Source organism: Beta vulgaris, chromosome 7 (assembly GCF_026745355.1).
Source record: "Beta vulgaris subsp. vulgaris cultivar EL10 chromosome 7, EL10.2, whole genome shotgun sequence".
Lineage (NCBI taxonomy): Eukaryota > Viridiplantae > Streptophyta > Magnoliopsida > Caryophyllales > Amaranthaceae > Beta > Beta vulgaris.
In genome coordinates this window covers 26,479,396-26,505,404 of record NC_079208.1, presented here as the reverse complement: position 1 = coordinate 26,505,404, position 26,009 = coordinate 26,479,396, and the positions used below count along the sequence as shown (strand labels likewise).

At 38.2% G+C, this 26,009-nt stretch overlaps 1 protein-coding gene and 1 long non-coding RNA gene across 4 annotated transcripts; both read left to right on the top strand.

The window, feature by feature from the left end:
- The first annotated feature begins 236 nt into the window (after nucleotides 1-236).
- On the top strand, nucleotides 237-3,626 carry LOC104899069 (uncharacterized). The gene is made up of 3 exons (XR_790892.4): nucleotides 237-742; nucleotides 2,189-2,260; nucleotides 3,401-3,626. It is a non-coding gene; the product is annotated as an uncharacterized LOC104899069 (long non-coding RNA).
- Nucleotides 3,627-5,133: 1,507 nt separating this feature from the next.
- On the top strand, nucleotides 5,134-25,581 carry LOC104899068 (uncharacterized). Of its 3 annotated transcripts, none has more exons than XM_010686203.3 (4): nucleotides 5,134-5,543; nucleotides 6,264-6,295; nucleotides 23,584-23,781; nucleotides 24,802-25,581. In XM_010686203.3, the coding sequence occupies exons 1-4, from the start codon at nucleotides 5,240-5,242 to the stop codon at nucleotides 25,099-25,101; spliced, it is 834 nt and encodes a 277-aa protein (XP_010684505.1). In that variant the 5' UTR covers nucleotides 5,134-5,239; the 3' UTR covers nucleotides 25,102-25,581. The 3 variants fall into 3 exon arrangements, with proteins under 3 accessions (XP_010684505.1, XP_057246679.1, XP_048490101.1); XM_057390696.1 differs by having other exon boundaries at nucleotides 23,584-23,776; nucleotides 24,802-24,941; XM_048634144.1 differs by lacking the exon at nucleotides 6,264-6,295 and having other exon boundaries at nucleotides 23,579-23,781.
- The last annotated feature ends 428 nt before the right edge of the window (nucleotides 25,582-26,009 follow it).

Here is a 26,009-nt window from a genome sequence, read left to right as displayed (position 1 = left end):
CACCGTCGTAGCCCTCCTGCCAGCCCATCCCCTCTCCCCCTCGATTTGCGCGACAAACACCTCCCGCCACCACCATTTCAGCCACCCTATCCCCTTCCTCTTCCTCCCCTATTCCCGCAACCTCTCCTCACCACCAAAAATCTCACTCATCACCACTTCAGCCACCCTCCCCCTTTCTCTTCCTCCCCCATTCCCCCAACCCCTCCTCACCACCATCCCTTACCTACCACCACTACTAGAATCTGCATTATTAACGACTACATAATAACGACCAAGTGAAATTTTTGTTGATATATGTATGCATCAACTAGAACTTTTGGCGATCGTTGTTGTTATAAGGTCTAGTACATATTATGAGTTGCTAAACTGTCGTTAATACCTGACAAGAAAAATAAATTATATCAAGTTCATCGTTAATACCTGATACTAACTTCATTTTTTTTAGAAAAAAACCGTAATTAAGCACTTAGAGCGCCAGATCGAGGAGCAAAATTTTTCTTTAAAATTGAAAATGAAACCTATTCGCTCCATTTCTCCTCTTTCAACATACATTGTTTAGAAAAAAAAAATCGCTTTCAACATGAAATTAAGTTTTGAAACTGCTTCTCTGTCAACTTGCAAGCCGCTGCTTCAACGACTGAATTCGATCGACGACTGAATTGAATTCGCTGTGCCGACTGAATTGAATTCGCTGTGCCGACTGAATTTCGCTGCTTCGACCTAATTTCAACCAAGTTGTGTGGTAAGTACTTTTGAATTTGGGAATTTCAAATTCGACTCAATTTTTTGTATATTCCAGTTATTGAGTGAAATTTTCAATCCTAAGAAGTTAGTATCACCATACATGTTCAAATTTTCTAATTCTAATGTTGCTTACTGTATCTAAATTGATTGCATCGATTTCATTTGTTTATATGCTAATTTTAATCTTTTATTGGATTCAATTAGATTGAATATTGTGCTTGGATGTGGGTTTGGCTAAATTGCAATTTTCGGGTAGTGTTTCTTTGTATTCATTTTAATTCCTTGAAGCAAAAATTCGAAAATAAAATTCTAAAAATTAATTCAATATCAATTGTTTGGTGAACATTAATTATTGTTTTCTATTAGGTAGTGTTTGGGAAATTAGAAGTCATTTCAATTATTGGAAGTTTTTCTTAAATTTGAAATCTAAACTTTTAATATTGAATATTGTGTTTGAGAAATAGAAAGAATTACTATCGCAGGGGGTTTACCATCTAATAGTTTGTTTGATGCAGGGGTTCATATCATTAAATTATATGAGGTTCTAATATTAGTTCCTTTAAATCATCATACTTCAATCTGATAAAGAATTTTAAAAGAAGTTAAGTTATAGTCAAGTAATGTTATGATAGTATGAAGTGTAGAATGACAACTGCGAAACGAATTTACATACATTCATCTGTAACTTTTATCAATTGATATAATGATTATTACATAAAGCATAACTTAATAATAATTTTAGATATCATTGAAAGAGTGAGAGAATTGATTAGGGAGTCTAAGAATCAAGATGATAATAATAATTATTGTTATTATGACGAAACGACACATCTTTCTAATACATATTTTTAAGTTTATTTGTCGATATTTGAGGTTATTCAATTCATTAGATTCTAACACACGTTTGAATTTTGATTAAGTTTGTAATCTTGATCTATTATGCTAATAAAAATCTAGGAAGCAGAAAACGTGGTACTTTTGGGACTTTATATTTTGATTCTATGAAATAACTCAAATGAATATGCAGTGGGTAAGCAAAAGTGGAGGTCTTTTATAAAAATCTCGTTATAAATACAATTGATTTGCAGCCTGCTATGGTTGTTTCATGTTGACACTGGTATCAAAGGTTATAAACTAAATTTCTTTTGTGTAAGTTCACACGTTTGAATTTTGATTAAGTTTGTAATCTTGATCTATTATGCTAATAAAAATCTAGGAAGCAGAAAACGTGGTACTTTTGGGACTTTATATTTTGATTGTATGAAATAACTCAAATGAATATGCAGTGGGTAAGCAAAAGTGGAGGTCTTTTATAAAAATCTCGTTATAAATACAATTGATTTGCAGCCTGCTATGGTTGTTTCATGTTGACACTGGTATCAAAGGTTATAAACTAAATTTCTTTTGTGTAAGTTGACATACCTATGGTTAACAAACATTTCAGGCTTTCATTTCCTTTGCTAGAGCACTTTGGGAACAATGGATTGTGCCATCGATTAGAGAAACCATTTTGCAAGTAAGTTTTGCATATTGTTTAGGCTTATATGATTTTAGAAGTCTAAAATTTCTTGTTGTGCACCTAATTAGTTTATTAAGAGTCAGATAGATAAGTGGTCATTCATGAATCACAACAAAACTTGCATTGAGAAGTGACTAGTAACATAGTTATTGTGATAGATTCATAGTTATGAAAGTGTGTTTACACATATTTGCACACACTCTGCAACTATTTTACACCATTTTTTAGCCAACAGAGCTGCTGGGCAGCTTGTACAGCGAGAAGAGCAGAGCCACTGGCAGCTAGCAGAATGACATTTGTGCAAGAAGTAATATAGAGCTGCTGCTGGCAGCTATGCAACATGCAGAACAAAGCTGATGGCAGTTGTGCAGCAAGTAAAACAGAGCTGCCTGGCAGCCTATACAGCAACCAAAACATAGTTGTTTGGTAGTCTGTGTAGCAAGTTGAATAGGCTGCTAGGAAATTCCTGTTATATATCAAATGATTAAGTTAAAGAGATTGACTAAATCATCAACTTGTTTATATGCATCAAGCTTAAAATTTAGTTCTTTTATTCACTATTTGAGCCTATTATATATATCATGCTTGGTATTTGAGAAATCCTTTGAATGTTTAGGCGTCTCAAAAGTTAGCCCATAACTGTTGGGAATCCAAAGTCAGTCTTTGCGGAAATGATATACTGTATTATATATTTACTTGAGTCGAGTAGGGTATCTGCACCTAAGAGACATGATCGTGAATTCGTGAATGATGGGTTTTATTTGTCTCTCTACTAATTAAAAATTGTTCAACGGGAAGTGTTGGTTAACTTTTGATATGAATTTGCTACCATTTTGAGTATATGTTTGGCATTTGGGATTGTATTTGTGGTTTTGAAACAGGTTTTTAATTTATCTGTTATTGGTTAAGTTTATGTTATCCAATTTACAAAGGAAACTCTGCCAAATATTACATTTGAATTTCTATAAATTAGTTATTTATTTTTGTTCATGGTTCTTTTATTGTTGCTGCATTACAAATGATCTTAATTCATGGCTTATGTTGCTCTTAAATTGTCAATATACTAAATTTATCTTTTGTTGTGTATGTATTTTAGTACATGAACTAATCTTATTGTTAACTTGTATTGTCTTCTAGGTATATGAAGAAGAAAACAACCATGCACATCATCGACAACTTAGGGATGATTTATGTAGTATTAAAGCTTTATAGGATGAGATGACTATTTGAAAGATCTTCAAACTCATTTATGTTTCTAGTGGCTTGTACTCAAATCAATTGATATTATGTTAACGATTTATTTCTATTTTTATTTTTTATTTTTTTAATCTTATATACATGTTCATTGAACAAATTAAAGTAACACGTGAAAACGTGTCCTTATCACTTATATAGTTATATCCATATGAAGTACTTGTTGGAATTATATTGGTATATTTTATGCACAATATTTCACTATTATGTGGTCGTTATTACTTATAAATATGTTGCCATTCAATATCCAATAACGACAATAGGTTGTTTGTTGTAAATGAATAACGACGAAAGAATATTTGTCGTTATTGCTTAACGACGTGTGGACATATCATTGTTAATGACTAAAAAAACTAACGACAAACATTGTCGTTAAAACTATTAACGACGGAAGCTATTGCAACGAACAAACGACCAACTTTTTTTCGTCGTTAAAAGGTTTAACGACGACTTTTAGGTCCTATAACGACGAATTTGTTTGTCATTAAAAAGACTTTTTCTAGTAGTGCACCTTGCCACGCTCAACAACGGCAGAAAACAGAGAGGGGGGACACAGGTAAGAAGAGAAGACGCGAGCAGCAACAACAACAAGACGAGAGAGAGCATAAAAGCGGCAACAACAACATCAGCTGTGGCGGCGACGCGTGAACAACGACGGTGAACAACAAGTCAATAGCATCAATGACGAGGGTGTTGAGCGAGGAAAGAGAGGAGAATTTTTATGGGAGGAGAGGAAGATCGAAGAGAGATATAGGCGGGGGTGTTGAGCGAGGGAAGAGAGGAGGTGTGCAAGCAGGGTGGTCGTTTGGGAGGGTGGCACGCAGCTTCGTCGGTGGTCCGAGGTAGGTGGTGGTAGTTGCGTTGTGGTGTTGCGGTGCTATGGGATGAACCCGAAATAGAGGAGAAAGAAGAAAAAAACATAGGAGGAGTCTTTGGTGTGGTAGCATCCGACGAGGTTGGGGTTGATTCTGGTGAGTTGTTGAAATGTATTAGCAAGTAGTGGTGTTGGAAGCCATTGAAGAAAGAAGAAAGAGATGAGGAGAGAGATGAGCAAAGGAGAGGGGGTGTGGGAGTTTTGGTTTACCAGTTCATCTGGTCATAATAGGTAAATGAAGTATTTTTGGCGGACCTCCCCAATAACCCATAGTTGGGGATATTAAAAGCAGACGTGTCAAAGTTGGGGGTGTTCTGATCCATTTTCAATCAAATAATCCTAACATTATTTGATGTGTGTTATATTAAAAGCAGTAATCTATTTGATCTGGATAGAAATGTGGATACTATTATTATTATCATTATTATTATTCATTATTATTACTTATTATTATAATTATTATTTAATATTCATATTATTATTGTTTAAATATTATTTATATACTTATTACATTCAATTTAATTCATTTCAGTTCAGTTCAGCTCCAATCAGTTCAGTTCAGCTCCAATCAGTTCAAGTTTATGCCGTAAGAGAACATGCCCCATTGCTCCAAGTGACATAACACATAACACAAAGAAATTAGTTTCATTAATTGACAAGAAGACCATTGTATAGTGAAAAATGACTAAAGAGCTATTTAAAAAGCTTTATTATTATTAATGTGTTTTGGATATAGGTTTTGAGTAGTAGCTTGAAAACATAAAGCATTGGAGAGCTTATTAGAGAGCCTTTACCCCTTACTATCTCCGAGATTCGGCATCAAATCACATTTCCAGTGAATCAAGCTAATGGAGATTGAAACGGGAGCAGTCTATGCAATGGAGTTAGAAACTCAGAGGAAGCTCCTTAAGGACGTGTTTGGAGGATCATCATCATCAGATAGTGACACTGAAGGAAGTGATGAACTTATTTCTTCAATCCATAATCTCCCTTCAACTGAAGGCAAACGCGGTCTCGTTCTTCAATCACCACCATCAATGTCAAACCCTAACCCTTGTTGGGAACGCATTGCAGCAATTGATGGCTTGTGGTTATGCAATAACTTTCTTTCTCTTCAACAACAATCTTCTCTTTTATCTTCCATTCAAATTGGTATATTGTTAACCTTATGTTCGTTTTTCATTAATTCCCAAAAGCCCCTATTTTTTAGGGATTGTGGTTGTATTTCCACGTAGTACCAAATTAGTTGTTATTATGTGATTTTTTTGTTTGATTGGAATTTTGCCATAATTGAATCTGAGCTTCTAAGTTTTTGTGGATTCAGATATAATTGTGAATATTACTGGGTTTTATTATATTGTATTTTTTTTACCTGAATATTACTGAACTTATCTGGACTAATTGAAATTTATTTTATAAGGTGTTATAATTTATTTGAACATAACCTAAACTAAAACAACTTATTTGAATTTATTACTGAAATTTATATTGGTAAGGTGAACAAACTGGTGGATTAATTGTTAGGATCGTGAGAGACTGAAATTTGTATGATGAAGAATGTTACTGGGTTTCTTATACCATCTTTTTTAAAACTGTCCTCATCCTAAGTTGACATAGTCTTTCGGGTAGGGTTTCTTTCTCTGCTTTTTCTCTGCACTTGAGTCTGAGACAGAGGGAGTATATGGTTGAAGATTAGCTGTATAATGTGGATTGCATAACGCCACGAGTGGAGGTTAACAGTTAACTGCCCATTCTCTATTTCCAAAGATATTGAATGTTGATTAGTGGAGATATTATATAGCTCTAGGTTTTCATGAGTTCTAGATAGTTTCAGTTTACTTTAATGATGCTCATCCACAAATTTGATTGCAGAAGGATGCTTCACAAAAGCTTCTCACAACCAGGTACTTCTCACCTTTTGATGTACGTTGCGTAAAAGACTTGTATATTTATACTATTTCCTATAATGTTGATCTTATATGTGATCATGGGGTTTACCACTTTAGTTGACGCTTGATAGATTATCGCTCTATAGAAGGATATGTTGAAAGAAAACAGATAAAAACAAGAATTACACTATTAATCAACTCAAAAAATCAGTTTAATAAAATTACTAAGTACAAATTAGGATCAAACAACAAATTAGCAACAAACTAACTAAATTCAATAGGTAAGAGTGAATTAAGAATAGCCTGGGTCGAAGCACGCCGTAGCGCTCTCGTTAGAGAGGATACGCCCCATCAATTTAGACACGTCTCTCTCCCAAGATTCGACAACGTGTCGGACTCCTTCGATGACAACAAAGAAGGATCCCCAAATGAGTAGATAACTCTATGCTCAAAATAATAATTCTTAATTGAAATAATGTTGGAAGCTTTAGATGAAAATTGCTATGAAGATTAATTAGTAGGTAGTTGTAAGAAAGAAGAAGTTGTAGCAGTACAATAAGAAGCAGTAACGTGGGTTTTATGAGAGAGAAAGAAATGAAAGTAAGTGGTGTTGCTGTTTGCTGAGTAATGATAGGAAGCAAATTCTATTTTTATACTTGGCTTATGCAATTAACAACATTGTTTAGAAGCAATAAAGGCCTATAACTTAAGAATAGTGGTCGAAAATCATGCCCCACTCACTAACAGAATAACAAACTATTAGAGCCCACTTTTGTAACAAAAAAACCAAAGAGGATAAATTTAAGTAAACCCTTTATAATAGCAACCCAATATAAATTAAGAAATTTTAAATAATCTAATTAAAATTCCCAAAATTTTAAAAATTTATTATGTCGAGTATATCACCAGATTACCGCGTAATAGATGTAGGTACCTTCCGGGTTTGAATCTACACTTAGTATAGATAAGTTTACACTTGAAAGAATCATAATAGTACTAACATACTTTGAACTCGACTCCTTATATCAAGTTTAGACTTACCATACACATGGCGTGAGTTATCAACATGTAACTATCATTGGTGCGTCTTAAGGTCATGCGCAAGAATCTTGTGTCATGAACGCCATTTAAAGGTTTCCTATACTCCCACAATGGTGACCACAACACCACGTCCATCTAGGTGAATCCTCCAAGGATGACTTATGACCAGACATTCGACAACCATTTTGCCTTTGAAACTCATTAGGAGCTATAAAACTCCTCATCCATCGTCACATGAAGAGCAATCAGCATAAGAATGACATTCCAACCATATATCTGATAAAAATAGTTACTTTATAATACAATTTGCTCTACCTAAGTCACGAGATGTACATTTTTGTTCTTAACCATTAAACTTGGCTCCTTGGATCGCCATACCTCCGAAGTTGGTTTTCCACTGTGGTGGCTTAATTTAAAGGCTCTGATCCCATTCCTCTTGATGTTTGTAGAACTTGTTGACGCGTCAAACCTTTGGTGAGCGAATCCGCAATATTATTTTCTGGCAAAACCCAAAGAAATAATTCGATGAGAAATCATATGTCTAATAGATTTATGTCTTACCACCACGTGTCTTCTCTTCTCATTATAATTTTCACTCTTGGCCTTAGCTATAGCAACTTGACTGTCATAGTGAAATAAAAATAGGATGTACGGGATTAATTAAAACAGGTATATCCTTTAATAAAGTTTTGAGCCAGTCCGCCTAGTACAAGCACTATTTGCTTGACCTTCATGGTCGAACGAGAGATAAATGGCACCACTTGTTAGGGTAAAAACATATCCACAGGAGGGACTTAGTTTCCTACGAATAAGTGATCCAATTAGCATCAGTATAACCTTCAAGCACGATAGTCCCCTTCAAGTATTTGATGAACCTTTCTAAAGGACTCCAATGTGAAGTATTAGGACTATAAGCATATCTAGCAAGTTTTCCTACCGCATAAGCAATATCACGTCTAGTATGATCACAAGATGCAACAAAGACTCAATAATTTGTTAGTATTTATGTTGTGTTTTTGGACAAGTTAAGAGTAGGGTCATAAGGCACGGAGATAGGATTAACATCAAAATAATTATATTTATGCAACAATTTCTCGACATAATGAGATTGAGATAAAGATATAGAACTACCATTCTTGGTCACCTTATTACCTACGATAACATTAAGGGGACCAAGATATTTCATATCAAAATGACTAGACAACAAATATTTGGTACCGTTAATAACATGCCAAGAATAAGAATATCATCGACATATAGACATAAGATAACACATGTATTATCAACAACTTTGACATAAACACATTTATAACTTAACGTAAAAGCTATTAGAAAGCATAACCTTGTTGAATTTTTCATGCCACTGTATAGGAGCTTGTTTTAGTCCATGAAGAGACTTTATAAGCTTATAAACCTTCTTTTCCTCACCAGGCACAATTAAACCTTCCGGCTGATCCATATAAATTTCCTCTTCTACCTCACCATTCAATAAGGCGGCTTTTACATCCATTTGTTGGATGTCTAGCTTGTTAACAGAAGCAATAGCTATTAGTAAACGAATAATAGTAATTTAGAAAACAGATGAATACGTATCAAAGAAATCGACAGGAGCTTCTTGTTTGAAACCTTTAGCTACTAGTCTAGCCTTAAATTTGTCTACGGGCGCCTCTGTCCTAGTCTTGTTATACATAAGGGAATTCATCTTATTGGAAACAACATCTTTCCAGAATGGGGCATCAACACATAACGTAGCTTCACCGTAAGTTTTAGGCTCATTTTCAAGTAAAAAGGCATATATATCATCACCAAAGTCTTTAGCCTTCTTATACCTCTTACTCCTTGTGGGTTCAACTGATTCATTGCTAAAAACAATAGCATGATGAACATTAACATCACTAGAAGAAGAAGAAGCAGCAGCATTGAGAAGAAGTACATATTCGATAAAGGCAGTGATAATAATTAAGAGAGAAAAGTGGACAAGTAGTCATCGTTTCCCAGAAATATAAAATTAGTCATATGTACTGATGACATGAAAGTTGTAAAGAAGGGAGGGGGACATGAAAAGAAAGTAGACTTCTATTGCATGCGTATAGAACATGAACAATGGCCATTGAACTTTATTTTTCAATCCGTTTTCGTCTTCTTCATCTCTTTTTCTTCTTCCTCTCTTCTCTTCTTCTTCTTCTAAATAATTTTGAGCTCAGATCTCCTCACCAATTGGACTTAAAGTTTACTTTTTCTTTTGGGTTGAAATCTCATCTAAATGAACCTAAATCTGATGTTATGTTTTTGTCTTTGGTTTATTTCCTCGGAAAAATTCCTTGAAAAGTGATATGAGTACGTTTCTTTCAGCCCTATTCCGTATCCAATACGTACCCACTTTGCACCTAGAGTTGTCCCCATGAGAAGCAAACATACCCACCATCTCAGTTACGGTTTGGGTACGAATGCACCCCGTATTCGTACCCTATCCGAATCGTACCCGGCACTCAACCGCCATACCCGTGTTTCATAGGTTGCAGTATTACGATAAGAAGCAGGAACATGGGTTTTATGAGAGAGAAAGAAATGAAAGTAAGTGGTGATGCTTTTTGGTGAGTACTGATAGGAAGTAAGGAAATATCGCGGATACGGTCACGATCTCGATCTCGTTTGCGTTGTCGCGGAAGCGGCTTGTAACAGATGAATGGAACGCGTAGCGGCCAACGCGGCGTGTCCCTTTGCACAAATGTTCTAACATTATTTGCGTTGTTTTAGTTTATGAAGCATTACTACAACATAATACTAACAACTCTATTAGAATATCATGTTTCTTCAGCTAATGTAATTTATTTCATAGAATAGTTTTGGCCTGAAAATTGTTGAAGCTACTGCTTCTCTTTGCACAAATGATCGGCTCCACCTCAGCAATTTCATCTTAGCAGCTCCAGCTCCTAACTTCTTGAAGAGTCAACCTCCGGGTTTCTAGGGAGTTAGTTAAATACTTCCTCCGTTTCTAAATAAGTGCAACATTTCTTGTTTTCACGTTTGCCAATGCATTATTTTAACCATTAATATCTTCAATTATCAATAAGTAAAAATTATAAAAAGATGATATCAAAAAAATTCACATTCAGACGAATCTAACAAGATCCCACATGACTATGTTTTTCCAAAAATGTAAATCACCAAAGCTAATTAAAGTTCAAACTATGAATAGTAAACACTATGCAAATGTTGCACTTATTTAGAAACGGAGGAAGTACAATTTATATATTTTGTAATCTTCTATAATAATCGTCCTCTTCTCTTAGGTTGTATATATAGTGTAAGAGGATGAGAATTCTAGTTAATTCCTTAACTTCATAATATTCATTCAGCTTTTCTCTCTGAAATGAAAGTAATAGAATTCTCTCTTCAATCTTTTGTCATGCATCAGCCTAAGCCCCCCATTCATTTCACATATGCAAGGCGCAACAAGGGGAAGGGCGGTATTGGAATTCCACCTGAAGTTAGCTAGAGAAAGATTAAGGAGAGAACGTGACGTGGTAGATGGTGACGTGGAGAATAACGGTGGGAAATTTGTTAGAGGTTAGAGGTCAGCGGGAATTTAGCTGGAATGTCAGAAGAGGTAGTGTGAGAAAATATCTAGGTAGTCCTATAAATAGAGGAGAGGAAATCAGTGTAGAATCCATCTTGAAAATTGAGTAATCATTTGTAATCAGTAGGAGTGAGTAGCTACTCGAAAAGGTCTAGACCTTTGTGCCTTTATTTTGCTGAAATACAAAGCTGCAACCTTTCCTCTCTTATTCTCTCTTAATCTCTATGGTCTTCCTTATAGCACTAGTCGATAACAACTTGGTATCAAAGGAACCTTGCTGAGAACCACCATGGCACCAACCAACGTTACCCAAAGAGTGGATGTGTGTGAATAGACCCTCCACTAAGAACTCGAAGGCACGCGCCAGAGCCTAAGGGGAGACATGATAAAGCACGTCAGTGTGGGAACGGAGGCCTCGATGCGGGTCTTTAGGGAGGAGCTAGCAGGCTTGTCGCTCTAGATGATGGAGGAGCTTGCAAGGATGCAAGAGGAGTTACGGGTTCTCTTGGCGGGAAGAGGAGGGCGTACACCACCGTAAGGAACTCCACCGAGAGGCTTCCCGCACGGGTTTGCACAACCAGGGTTCGAGGGGTTCATACACGAGATCCCTCGTTGGGAAGGAGGAGGAAAGAATTGAAGGTACCAGAAGTTAGATATGCTGATTTTTAACGGGAACCACCCCGATGGGTGGGTTCTTAAGGCTGAAAGATATTTCACCTTTTATGGGCTTGCACTGGAGGAGAAGATAGAGGCGACAATGGTGTCACTAGAAGGATCGGAAACGACCCATAAGAAGATGGGAGGAGATGAAAAGTCTGGTTCTCCGGCAATTCCGACCGGTGCTAGCAGGCTCTCATGCAGTGGCAGTGGAGCAAAAGGGGACGGTGTCGGAATATCAGAGAAGCTTTAGAGAAATAGCCACTCCCTTGGAAAATATCGCCTCAGGTAATTTCCTTAATGGGTTGGGGTTGAAGCCTACAATTAAGGTTGAGGTGACGCTACTTGGGTCGAGAAATCTGGATCATGCAATAGAGTTAGCCATTATGGGTGAAGATAACATTTGGTTGGGCCATACTGAAAAGAAGAAGGGTGGGCCTTCAATCATTAAACAACAATCTATCCCATATTACCAACCTAAAAACTCAGCCTATAGCTCAAACACTTATCAAAACTCATTTACCACACTAAACCCCACCCTTACCCTGAACCATGTACCACAAAATCGACAACTAGCCCTAACTCCTTACAACCCGAAAACAACCACACCCTCACCTACCCAAGGTGGAGTCCGACGACTCTCCGAAAAAGAAATTCAATATCGACGGGAAAACGGTCTCTGTTTTTCCGTTGTAAACGGAAAATGGGCCGTAGGGCACCGATGTCAGCAGAGAGAACTAAGCATGCTAGCCGCGGAGGACAACAACGAGGAAGAAGAAGGGGAGACAGCCACCATTGAATCAACTAGAAATTCCAAAGAAGGAGGTGACATCCTTGAGATTCCAATGAAGCTAAGGCCCTGAGTGGATGAGTTTTGACCCGTTTTTACTATGCTCACGGGTTTACCCCCCATCCAAGTTCGGGACCACGCCATTAATCTCGTGGGAGGCAGCAACCCGATGAGTGTGAGGCCTTATTGGTATACCCAAATACAGAAAATCGAGATCGAAAATCTGTTGAAAGAGATGTTAGCGGCCGGGATAGTACAAGCTTCCTCGATTCCCTTACTCTAGCCCGGTCCTTCTAGTTAAAAAGAAGGATGGATCATGGCGGCTTTGTGTGCACTACTGGGGTTTAAACAAGGTCACGATTTCGGATAAGTATCCGAATCCTCTGATTGACGAACTCTTAGAGGAGCTTCATGGGGAGCCGTGTTTTTGAAGCTTGATCTCAAATTTGGATATTACCAAATCCGAAGTAAGCTGGAAGATGTTCCAAAAACTACTTTTCGGGCATTATGAGTTCCTAGTCATGCCCTTCGGTTTGACCAATGCGCCGGCAACATTTCAATCATTGATGAACGGCGTGTTCCAGCCATTTCTTCGTATTTTCGTCCTTGTCTTTTTTGACGATAGTCAGATTTACAGTGGAGATGAGCAGTCTCCCATCAGCATATGTTAGGCGGGTTATGGAGATTTTAAAGCATCACAAGTTGTTTAGTCTCCCATCAGCATATGTTAGGCGGGTTATGGAGATTTTAAAGCATCACAAGTTGTATGCCAACCTCAAAAAGTGCGAATTTAGGAAGACTCAAGTCGCATACTTAGGGCATATAATTTCAGCAGCCGGGGTAGTGGTGGATGAGGAAAAAGTGAAGGCCATGGTGGAGTGGGAGGAACCATGCAACCTTCGACAAGGGGGTTCCTTGGTTTGAGCGGGTACTATCAGAAATTTATGGCCAATTATGCCAACATAGTAAGGCCCCTCACTCCGCAGTTAAAGAGGGATAATTTTGGCCTTTTGGGTGGAATGATGAGGCCACCAAGACATTTCAACATTAAAAATGCCATGACTGAAGCTCCCGTTTTAGCTATGCCCGATTTCTCCTAAAGCTTCATTCTCAGGGTTTGGCTCATGCAAGGGCAACGACCAATAGCGTTTTACTGTCACATTTTGGGCCCTTGAAATCGTCTCAAATCAGTCTACGAAAAGGAGCTAATGGCAATAGTATTGTCAGTGCAAAAATGGCGTCACTACTTGTTGGGTAGGAAATTTGTGATTCGGACCGACCAACAAAGCTTGAAATATCTCATGGAGCAATGGGAATTACTGGCCGAATATCAACATTGGGTAAGCAAGTTGATGGTTTTCGAGTTCGACATTCACTACAAGCCCGGTTCTTCCAACTGTGTGGGAGACGCACTCTCACGAAAGTCTATAGGCGAGGTTGGCTGTCTACACCGGACTTAGCTGGGCCACAATAGGAGATGAGATCCAGCACATGGTCACAAAAATTACTCAAGGAGACAAGCAACATGTGGGGGAGACAAGCAACATATGGGGTATATTGTAGAAAATGGAAGGCTGCTGTACAAGAGTCGATTGGTTCTTTTCCCCACATCTTCTCTCATCCCCCATATGCTGAAGTTTTATCATGACTCTTCCATGGAATTGAAAACCTATTGTATACTGTAGAAAATGGAAGGCTGCTGTACAAGAGTCGATTGGTTCTTTCCCCCACATCTTCTCTCATCCCCCATATGGTGAAGTTTTATCATGACTCTCCTATCGGGGGCACTCCGGGGAATTGAAAACCTATTTGCAGATAGCAACAAAATGGTTTTAGCTGGGTATTCATAAGACCATCACAAAATTTGTCGGAGCTTGCCGTATATGTCAACAACAAAAGGCCACAAGCCAAAGTCCGGCTGCTGCAACCTCTCCCGGTTCCGGCTGAAGTTTGGGAGACCTAACTATGGATTTCATAGAAGGCTTACCTCGGTCGAAGGGGGTAGACACGGTGTTGGTAGTAGTGGACAGGTTCACTAAGGCCGGCCACTTTATGGCTGTAACTCACCCCTTTTCAGCTCTCACAGTGGTTGAAATATTCCTCAAAGAAATGGTCAACCTTCAGGGGTTTCCCGCTTCTATAATTTCAGATCATGTAAGGTGTTCATGAGTAATTTTTGGCGTGAGTTGTTTAGATTACATGGTACTGAGTTACTCAGTTGAGGAGGCTTACCATCCCTAAATGGATGGCCAATCTGAGATCGTGAACATGTCTTTAGAGACCTACCTACGCTGCTTTATAAACGGACAACCACGGACATGGGCACGCTGGTTGGCTTGGGCAGAATATTCATATAATACATCCCCGCATGTATTCACAGGTATCTCTCCCTTCAAAGCTGTTTATGGGCAAGACCCTCCACCTTTGGTTAGGGTGAGTCATGGGCAGACCACTGTGGATTCCTTGGAAGCACACTTACAAGAAAGATACGCGATTCTTGACGAACTTTGTGTTCATCTCTTGCGTGCACAGCAACGTATGAAGCATGGTACTGATGCTAAGCGGAGGGAGTTACAATTGAGTGAAGGAGAATTGGTGTACCTAAAGCTGCAGCCATACCATCAAAGGTCCCTAGCAAAGAGGCCATGTGAGAAGCTAGCCCCTCGCTTCTATGGGCCTTATAAAGTTGTGCAACAGATTGGTCTAGTGGCTTACAAACTTGAACGGCCACCAACGAGTAAGATTCACCCGGTGTTTCACATATGACAACTAAAGAAAGCTGATTGAATTAATGCAGCTACACATGAACTACCACTCCAAATCAGCCCACACCTGGAATTAGTGGTAGAACCCGAAGAAGTGTTGGGAGTACGTAGTGCTGCCAGTGGTCAAGAAAGTGAATTGGAGGTTCTCATTAAGTGGAAAGATCTCTCGGACTATGAAGCAACATCGGAAGATTTCTCTTCTATTCAACAAAGATTTTTGAATTTCCACCTTGAGGACAAGGTGAATGCTTGGGCGGCGGGTAATGTCATGCATCACCCTAAGCTCATTCGTTTCATATATGCAAGGCGCAACAAGGGGAAGGGTGGCGGGTAATGTCATGCATCACCCTAAGCTCATCCGTTTCATATATGCAAGACGCAACAAGGGGAAGGGCGGCATTGAAATTCCACCTGGAGTCACCTAGAGAAAGATTAAGGAGAGAATGCTACGTGGAGACGGGAAATTTGTTAGAGGCCAGAGGGCAGCAGGAATTAGCTGGAATGTCAGAAGAGGTAGCGTGAGAAAATATCTAGGTAGTCCTATAAATGGAGGAGAGGAAATCAGTGTAGAATCTATCTTGAAAATTGAGTAATCATTTGTAATCAGTAGGAGTGAGTAGCTACTCGAAAAGCCGTAGACCTTTGTGCCTTTATTTTGATGAAATACAAAGCTGCAACCTTTCCTCTCTTATTTTATCTAGTCTTCCTTATTCTCTGGTTACCCCGGAGACTAGTACTAGTCTATAACAACTTGGTATCACAACAAGCTTCCCTAGAACCACCATGGCACCCACCAACTCGGTGTTCATTCTTTGTTATAGGACAATAGGAATGCACTTCCCAAAAGTTAGCTCAAGAGGAGGAGAGCCCATTGTCCTATATAAACCACACACCAACCTCCCATACAGTCGATGTGGGATCCTTTCCCTGGGATCAGTCCATAACATTCGTCCCTCCATAAGGACCAACGTCCTCGTTGGTCACAGCCATGTTGGTCATGGCTGGCTAGTTCCAGGCCACTACTCCGAGGTTTGGCTCTGATACCATTTGTTATAGGACAATAGGAATGCACTTCCCAAAAGCTAGCTCAAGAGGAGGAGTGCCCGTTGTCCTATATAAACCACACATTAACCTCCCATATGGTCGATGTGGGATCCTTTCCCTAGGATCAGTCCATAATATCTTTCTTCTCTCTAAGCTGATGTTAATTCCAGCTTGTATGATCTTGATAATCAATGAAATTTAATCTTCAAACATTGAAGATTTCTTCATGGTACCAGAGCAGTTTTGATCTGCCACCAGTTCCGCAAAATTCTTATTGATTCATTCCTCTGTTCTTTGATACAATTCTGAGGATTTCAGTTTGAAATTCTGGAAATTCTTTCTTTATTCATCAAAATCATCATAATTCTTCATTTGATCTTGATGAAATGACAGAATCATCAACAGATTTTACTTGAAATCCAAACAGTGAGTATGCAGATGTTACAACCTCCAAATTAGTGACAGAACTGTTTGTCGGAAAGGATTTAATGACGGGCAAAGGTCGATGATCATAGCTTTGTCAGCACGCAACAAATTATGTTTTGATGATGGAACTCTTACAACTCCAGAATCATCTGATCCTAAGTTCAAAGTCTGGACAAGATGCAATAATCCGGTAATTTCCTGGATTTTGGCTTCTTTACAACCTTCTATTGCAAGTAGTGTTCTATATTTCAAAACAGCAAAAGATATATTGATTGATCTTGAAGAACGATTCAGTCAATCATCTGGTCCTCAGTTGTATTCAGTTTAACAGAAATTAAGTGATCTTACACCAGATGCAGATTAACACATTTCAGCATTTTTCACAAAAGTTAAAATGCTCTGGGATCAACTGGACAGTTTGGATCCATTGCCTTCTTGCTCATGTTCTGGTTGCAAATGTACTTTAACAAGAAAGCTTGTTCAGTCACAGCGAAATTCCAGGTTGATTCAATTTCTTATGAAGGTGAACAAGTATTCTCATACAAAGAGTGTAATTCTTATGAAGCAACCTCTGCCTTCAGTTTCTATGGCTTATGCTTTGCTTTTACAAGAACAGCACATGGAGATTAGTAATGATCAATCTCATGATATTGCTGCTTTTTCGGCCAGAAATTACAATGAATCAAAAGGTTTCAAACCTGCTTATAATTCTTCTGGTAAAGAAATTTACGATGGAGGCAAGTCTAATTTCAAGAAACATTTATTCTGTGATCATTGTAAAATGTCAAATCACACTATGGATAAATCATAAATGTTTCAAAATTCATGGATATCCTTCCAATCCAAGAAGAAATAAGATAAGAATAGCTGCCAATGCTTGAGTTCATGTTCAAGATGAAGATCCTCATTCTTTATCTGAGAGTTCATCTGATTTGCTGCAAAACTCTCTTACTCCTGATCAGTACAGCAAACTTATGGAGGTTCTTAATGTTCATCAAGCTGCAAATCAAGTGGAAAATAATGCTGGAGGTTCTGCTTCACTTGGTTTAGCAGCCACTACACAGTTGGCTGGTAATTCTGTCTATTATCATCTTTAAATTTCAAATGGATCCTTGATAGTGGAGCTACGGATCACATGTGCTCTAATCTTGATGCATTCTCTTCATATGAACCTGTGAATGATTTGAATCATTATATCACCATTCCTGATGGTACAAAAGTTCAAGTGCAAAACATAGCTTCGGTCTATCTAGGACCTAATATTACTCTTAAAAATGTTTCGCATGTGCCCGGCTTCAATTCAATTTAATCTCCATTTCCAAGCTGTGCAGGGACTCTTGTTTTTCTCTTTTTATTCTGTGTTTTATACTCATGACACATGTATGGTCCAAGACCATTCTGAGAACAAGCATATAGTGCTTGGTAAGTTGAATAAAGATTTATACAGCCTATCTCCATAATTGATCAATTCTGTTTCTTCTCGTGTATCCGTGTATCTGTTGCACAAAATGCTACTAGTGGTTGCTTTTTAGTTGTTGACGAAGCAAAACTATGGCACCTCATACTCAAGACATTTATCATTTGGACAAATAAAGAATGTCAAGCCTTCTCTGGATGTTCAAGGTTGTTTAGTTGACAGTTTATGTCAAGTTTGTCCAATGGCTAAGCATACTAATGTTCTTTTCCTAGTAGTTACATCAAGAGTTGTAAGCCCTTTGATCTGTTACACATTGATGTGTGAGGGCCCTAAAAAAATAATCGAATTTTTCACCAAGTACCCCCGAATTTCACGAATATTCACCGAGTATCCTCGTGGTTTTCAAAATGCACAAGATTCCTGTGAGATTTTGAAAAATCATCATAATACCCTTAATGACTAACGGTCGTCAACTCCGTTAGTCATTAAGGCTAAATCAACCAAATTTACCCCTAACAAACCTAATTAATATTTGTTAAAACTAATTAACTTTAATTAAACCTAATTAACTCTAATTGAATCTCATTAACCTTAGTTACTTAAATCCCCACCCCCTCCTCACCTACAAGCAACCCCAACCACCGCTATGCCACCATGTTAGCCACCACCACCCTTAAAACTGCGCCCCTTCCCTCCCCTACTGTCGGAAACCTCCACCCTGCCCTTCCCTTGAGATGGCCAATAGTGCGGGCCAATCCAGCCCAGCCTACCTTTTGTGCCGTGTGGGCTGAACCCGCAAAAAGTCCAGTCCAACTTGGCTCAAACTGTGAAATTGGTGGGTGGACTGTGGGCCATATTTTTTTAGTCCAACCCACGAAAGCCCACTTCTAAAACCACCCAGCCGGGTTCACAAAATCGAAAACCTCAGCCAAAGTATTTATTCTATATTTTAATCAAATTGCATATATTATAATTCAATCAAATTAAAAAATAATGAAATTATTCATTAATATTAATAATTGTATATATTTTAATTAATTTTTATGGTTTTCTGTAACAATAATAAATGATTCCAATGATTAAAAAAATTTGAAAAAATAATTCTCTTATTGGCCCGCCAGCCCGATCCAACCTGCAACGCCCACGACCCATCAAAATTGCTTCCCGAACCATTAAAATCGGTAACAGACCAGTGTGGGCCAAGATTTTACAGCCCGTGGACGAGCCCGCCTAAACAGTGAATTTCACGGTCCGGAAATCTCAGCCCGACCCACTAGGGCCCACGATCCAGCTTGCACCAGTGGCCATCTCTACAGTCTAGAAACACCCCCCTTCCCAAGCCTCGAAACTGCCCCGCTCAGCCTCGAAACCGCCCCCCCTCAACCCCAAAAACCTTCCCCCTCTCCTTCCCCACCATCGAAAATCGCGAGGGAGGGTTGGTTTTCGTGGGAAGGGGAGGGGGGAGGTTTTCGGGGCTGGGGCTGGGGAAGGGGAAGGGTGAGGTTTTCGATGATGGGGAAGGGGAGAGGGGAGGTTTTCGAGAATGGGGAAGGGGAGGGGGAGGTTTTCGAGAATGGGCAAGGGGAGGGGGGAGGTTTCGACGCTGGGCAAGGGGAGGGGGGAGGTTTTCGGGGCTAAGGAAGGGGAAGGGGGGGTTCGGCGGATGGGGAGGGAAGGGGGGAGGTTTTCAGCGGTGGGGAAGGGGTGGTGGTGGCTGGATGTGTGGCTGGGTAGGGGCTTTTAGGCCGTTGGTTGAGAATTTGGCCTTTAGGATTAATAGAATTGACGCAAACTTAACAGGGTCATGTATTTTTCAAAACCTTAGGGGCACCTTGTTCATTTTGAAAACTGCGAGGGTAACCGATGAATATTCATAAAACTCAGGAGGACTACAGGGTGAAAAATTCCCAAAAATAATACAGTCTAGGCACAATCAGCTCCTTCCTATTGTAGATGACTATACAAGAGTCACATGGACACATTTGATGGAATCCAAATCTAATTCAGTACATTATGTTGACACTCAATGTAGTACTAAAGTTCTTTCACTTAGATCAGACAATGCACCAGATTTATTTGAATCAGACTAGTTTTCCTAACATACCACAGCAAAATGGTGTGGTTGATAGAAAACATAGGTGTCTTTTGGAGATTGCCAGAGCCTTATTTCTATCTAGAGTTACTGTTCAATATTGGGTGAATGTCTTCTTATAGCTACTTTATTAATAGAATGCCATTGAGAAGCATATAATTTATGTCTCCCTATGAAAGATTATTTTCACAGAAACCAAATATAAATCATCTAAAAATATTTGGTAGTCTATGCTAAGTTTCTATTTCTACTGTAAAGAGAAGTAAATTTGATCCCAATGCCGCCCCCTTGCGTGTTTCTAGGATATCTATCCTCATAGAAAGTCTATCAAGTCCTTAATCTTCTAATTAATAAAGTTCTTGTTAGTAGAGAGATTACTTTCTATGAAAAACACTTTCCCTTTCATTTTTCCTCTAATCCTACCTCTACATATCCTAATAAATAATTTTTGCCAGTTACCACACCTTTTACATCATTTGATATAAACACAGTTTTGTTCACATATCCTAATATCATTTCTCCATCTGTCACTTCTCCTTCTCCCACAAATTCTTCTCCCTTTACAAGTTCCACTCCTACAAATTCTTTTTATTTAAGAGATTCTTCTTCTATAAATTTTTCTCCACATTCTTCTCCTGTCATTACACCTCCTATTCCTAGAAAATTAACAAGGACAGTAACCACCTGCTCACTTAAACAATTACATCTGTAACAATTCCATATTTTCTCCTTCTCACTGGTGTAACCTAGTGTCTTTCTTCCTACTCATCATCCATCTTTCATTACTTCTCATTTCTCATTTTCTGAACCAGCCACATATAAAGAAGCTTCATGTGATCCAGGTTGGGTTGAAGCCCTGAATAAAGAGTTGACAGCTATAACCAATACAGGCACTTGGGATATTGTAAAACTTCCTAAAGGGAAGAAACTCATAGGTTGTAAATGGGTATATAGAGTAAAATTGAGAAAAATGGGTCAGTTGAGACTTGAGAGGCTCAAGGCAAGACTTGTAGCCCAGGGTTTACTAAAAGATATGGGATAGACTTCCATGAAACTTTTTCACGAGTGGTCAAGATGTCAACAGTGAGGTGCATTATAGCTCTTTCCAGATGCAGCAAGCATAAAATGGATCTTATTTCAACTTGATGTAAACAATGCATTTTTGCATGGAGAGTTGAATGAAGAAGTTTATATGAGGATACCAGATGGTATTGAGGCTCCTCGGGGTCATGTATGCAAATTAAAAAGATCTTTGTATGGGCTTAAACAGGCTTCAAGACAGTGGCTTGCAAGGTTGCTAGCTGAACTACAAAATGTTTCACACAATCAAAAAATGATTACTCTCTTTTTCGTAGAAGGGAAGGATCAAATCTCACTATTGCTGCAGTATACTTTGATGATATAATCATCAGAGGCTCTAATGAAGCTACAATTCAAGCTCTTAAAGATAATTTGCACTCTACTTTCAGTATTAAAGATCTGGGCTTGTTGAACTTCTTTCTCGGCATAGAAGTCGGTCATTGTGCTCAAAGAGTGGTTCTTTCTCAGAAAAAAGTTCACAAAAGAAATGACTGAAGAGTGTGAACTTGATGTTGCTAAACCTGCCAAGACTCCTCTTCCCTTGAATTTTAAACTCTTATCTAATGAAGTTGATATCTATACAAACCAGCTCTTTACAGATGTTTTGCTGGCAAACTTAAACTTTTGACCCATACAAGACCTGATATTGCATTTACAGTACAATATCTCAACCAATTTATGCATTGTCCTAGAACTCCACCCATCAAAGCCCTCACTCATACCTTTGAGATATGTTAGTCATACTGCTGTACAAGGTACTCCTATAAGCTACTCATCATATTACTTTACAAGCATTCAGTGACTCAGATTGGGCTTCATGTCCTACATCTACAAGATAGGCTATATTATTTTTTTGCTTGGGAACTCACCCATTAGCTGGAAATCAAAAAAACAAGGGACAATTTCTAAGAGTTTCTACAATATAGGGCTATGGCAAGTGAGGTAACATGGATGGTCAGACTTCTTACTGAACTAGGTGTCCTCCATCTTACACCTGTTATCCTCCATTGTGACAATCAATCAGATATTCCAGCTCTTTGCACAAATTAGCATCTACAGCTCAGCAAGTTAGCAACTACTGCTCAGCAATTCCAGCTCAGCTGTTATTCTCCCATCCCAAGTTTGAGAGGGGGTGTTGAAGCTACTGCTTCTCTTTGCACAAATTAGCAACTCCGGCTCAGCAATTCCAGCTTAGCAGCTCCATCTCCAGCTCCTAACTGCCTGAAGGGTCAACCCCTGGGTTTCAAGGGAGTTAGTTATATACAGATTAGATATTTTATAATCTTCTGTAATCACACTCCTCTTCTCTCAGGTTGTATATATAGTGTAAGAGGATGAGTATTTTAGTTAATTCTTTAACTTCATAATATTCATTCAGATTTTCTCTCTGAAATGAAAGTAATAAAATTCTCTCTTCAATCTTTCTTCTCTCTAAGCTGATGTTAATTCCAGCTTGTATGATGTTGATAATCAATGAAATTTAATCTTCAAACATTGAAGATTTCTTCAAAAAGAACGGATGTAATGGGGATAAAAACGTAATGACGCGGCAAGTTCGCGTTGTAGAATAGACAACACGGCGAGAAGTATGTGATTTTTATTATGGCGTTCCGTAACAGGATTTCGAGGAATGGCAAATCCAAATCTGACACCGGACGGCCGTTCTGTAACGGAACCAGAGAGTTTTAATTCCATGATAGGAAGCAAAGTCCTATTTTTATACTTGGCTTATGCAACTAACAATGACGTTAAGAAGCTTTAAAGCCCTATAACTTAGGAATATTGGCCAAGAATAAAGGCCGACCCACTAGCAAGGAAACAAACTATTAGAGCCCACTTTTCTAATACAAAAACCAAAGAGGAAACATTTAAGTAGACCCTTTATCATAGCAACCCAATATAATATAAGAAATTTTAAATCATCTAATTAAAATTCCCAGCAAATAATGTGTGGAGAGATTTTGCATCACATGATTCTGGTAGAGAAGAATGCCAATACTTCAAAAGCAGCTCATTTCTCAACCCTTTTGCCTATCTATCGCCACTCTTATCTTTTTTCAGTTACTATTTGTTAGGGCACAGATAAACAAGTGGTAATGTGGAAAGGAATTTGTTTGTGAATTTTTGCTGTCTGACTGTCCTGAGTATAGCTTCTGTACATTCAGTCTACTCAAATGAACAAGGTTTCTTGAGCCTTCATTACACTTCAAATTATCTGAAATATAAGACAAGAATAAGGAATGAATGAAATGTTCACTGTGAATTTACCTGTTTCATTTAGTCAAAACTCGCCTAACTTGTCTGATGTGCTCCTGGCTTCGGTATTCTTTCTTTGCTGATCGACTTGTTTCTGCCTCATTCTTTATCTATCTCAATTACTGGTTGAAAGTTAAATAATTCTCTTAGTGCAGGCTATGAGATTTGGGGACCTCCCGCTCTGGGCGCTTGAGCTTTCTGATCAAATACATAAGATTGTTTGTTTTGGTTATAAGGAAACAAATACTGGAGTGCTGAATGTTGACAAGGAAGCCTGTGTATTGCCTTCACAATTGCTTTTTAGGGATCCATGCTTTGATCAACTTATTTTAAATGTATACCAGCCAGGTGAGGTGCGATTTAAAATTTTGGCTTTTAACTTTGTGAATCATGCTTCTCTTACGTGTATGAATTACTCCCTCCATCCCAATTTATGGTGCATGTATTCCGTTTTGGGTGTCCCCAAATGCTCTTGTTTCTCATGTTTCTATTTCTGAAGTGGTACTTTATTCCTTGAATTTCTCATCAAACTATTTTTATTCCTCTTTTGTCCTTTCTTTTACATGGAAAGTTGTAGCCACATGGCTCACAATTAATATTTTTACTCATTTTTACATGGAAAGTTATAGCCATATTTGATATTTGTACTTTCCAATGCAAATACTTATCTTTCCGATGCAAGTACTACAAATATCTAAAGCAAATGATAGTTTTTTTTAATACCCATGCAAAATGAGAAATTAGCACTATAAATTGGGGTGAAGGGAGTATTTAATTACCACAAAGGTCCTCTTTTCTGTATAAAGTGGAACTATATGAGCCAGATTCACTCTTGTTCGTTGGACATATATGCTCTTATAGCTAATAGAGTTTTAAATTCACCGTCTCCTAGTTTACCACTAGGATTTTTCAGGTGTTCGTCTATTGCTTATGTTCTGTCCTGGCACGGTACATTGAATTGCTAATTTTGTAAAGATTCTATACTCTTTGATGGAAATCTAAGTTGATTTTTACTGATGTATGGTTGATTTTTTAGCTGGTTATTACATCCTGGGTTCATTGTATTCTTATGAAAAAAGAAAAGAAAGAAAACATTCGAGTAGCTTAGCAAGAAAAGCCCCAATCAGCAAGTGACCAACTGATCCCCTAATCAGAAAGAAGTCAATATCACAAATGAACTTTCATACGATCCACATTCATTCTGACCCTACTGACTAGGAGTTGTGAGTTGTGACATTATGTTTGTCCTTAATATATAATAAGACTATGCTATCAGTTAATTCAAATTGTATGGGAAGGGGTTGGTTTTGTGGAAGTTTGAACATCATTTTTTGTCACTCGTTGTATAAAAGTTTGATTTGACAATCATACAGGGTATTTGTGCACATGTTGATCTAATGCGATTTGAAGATGGGATTGCGATAGTGTCATTGGAGTCATCCTGTGTCATGCATTTTTCACCAGTAGAAGGGAATGGAGAAGTAGAAGTTCCACTAGCAATAAAAATCCCCGTATATTTGACCCCAGGATCTCTAGTTATCATGTCAGGCGATGCTCGCTACCTTTGGAAGCACGAGATAAATAGAAAACCTGGATTCCAGGTTTGGAAAGGTCAGGAAATAGACCAGAAAAGGAGGACTTCCATAACTCTGAGGAAGCTTTGTATCTCTTAGTAATCCTGCTATATTTGGCATCAGTTTTGGAGATAGCAACGTTTTGAATGCAAAAGGCTGCAGATGCAGAGCTGGTGGAGTGTAAGCTGCTGCGCCACTCACCATTCTTGCAATATCAAATTAAGCATCTGAAATAGAACGTTTGTGGGAGTAGTTCCCAGCATTCAATCACATCCTACTGCTAATCAAGTGTGCAATCTTTGATGATTATGCAAGATTAGAGGTGGCTGGTTGTTCAAATCGGGTAATTTGGGGTCTATCTCGATTGTAGCCTGTGGGTTGCTTTGGGCCATATCTATGATGATATCCGGTAGCTTTTACTGTACTGACTTGCTGGCTGATTTTCATGTTTTAAGTTATTTTCTTTTAACGTAACTAGCTTTTGAACCTGCTGAAAGCACAAGTGTATAATATTCTGGATTGACTGTTAAAAGAGTTCTGAAATTTTATAGAAAGCAGATACATTATATGTTTGAATTACTTCTTGGAGGTTCTAAAAATCTGTTGGGGTTTGGTCTTTTGTAGGTTGACTAGCTGAAGTTTTTTATTATTTTGAGAACAATGTGAAAGCTAAAGTTCTTAAAATGTAAGAACACGGCTTATGGTTACTTGTATAATTTTGAGTTGTGAAAATTATGGAAGATGCAATCTCTACTCATATAGTCGCCTCGGCTATTGGGGTTAAGGCTTAATATTTGTTTTGCAGATTCTTTTTTAAAATAATATATTTCTCCCAAACAAGTGTTTTTAACTGTGTTTTCTTACAAACCATAACGAACTTACATTTTAAAGTATCTGGCAGTGACCAGAAGATATAAGTATTTCAGGGATCTGGCCAGTGGCCACAATTGCATATTACATTAGAAATGAAGAAGATTTGGCTCGGCATGTTCTATTTGATATAGGTA

What these genes read in the sequence shown, in the direction of transcription:
- LOC104899068 (XM_010686203.3), top strand. Translation starts at nt 5,240, where the DNA reads ATGGAGATTGAAACGGGAGCAGTCTATGCAATGGAGTTAGAAACTCAG. An exon ending in TTTATCTTCCATTCAAATTG is followed by an intron (nt 5,544 to 6,263) that starts GTATATTGTTAA and finishes ATTTGATTGCAG; the next exon opens with AAGGATGCTTCACAAAAGCT. An exon ending in CAAAAGCTTCTCACAACCAG is followed by an intron (nt 6,296 to 23,583) that starts GTACTTCTCACC and finishes CTCTTAGTGCAG; the next exon opens with GCTATGAGATTTGGGGACCT.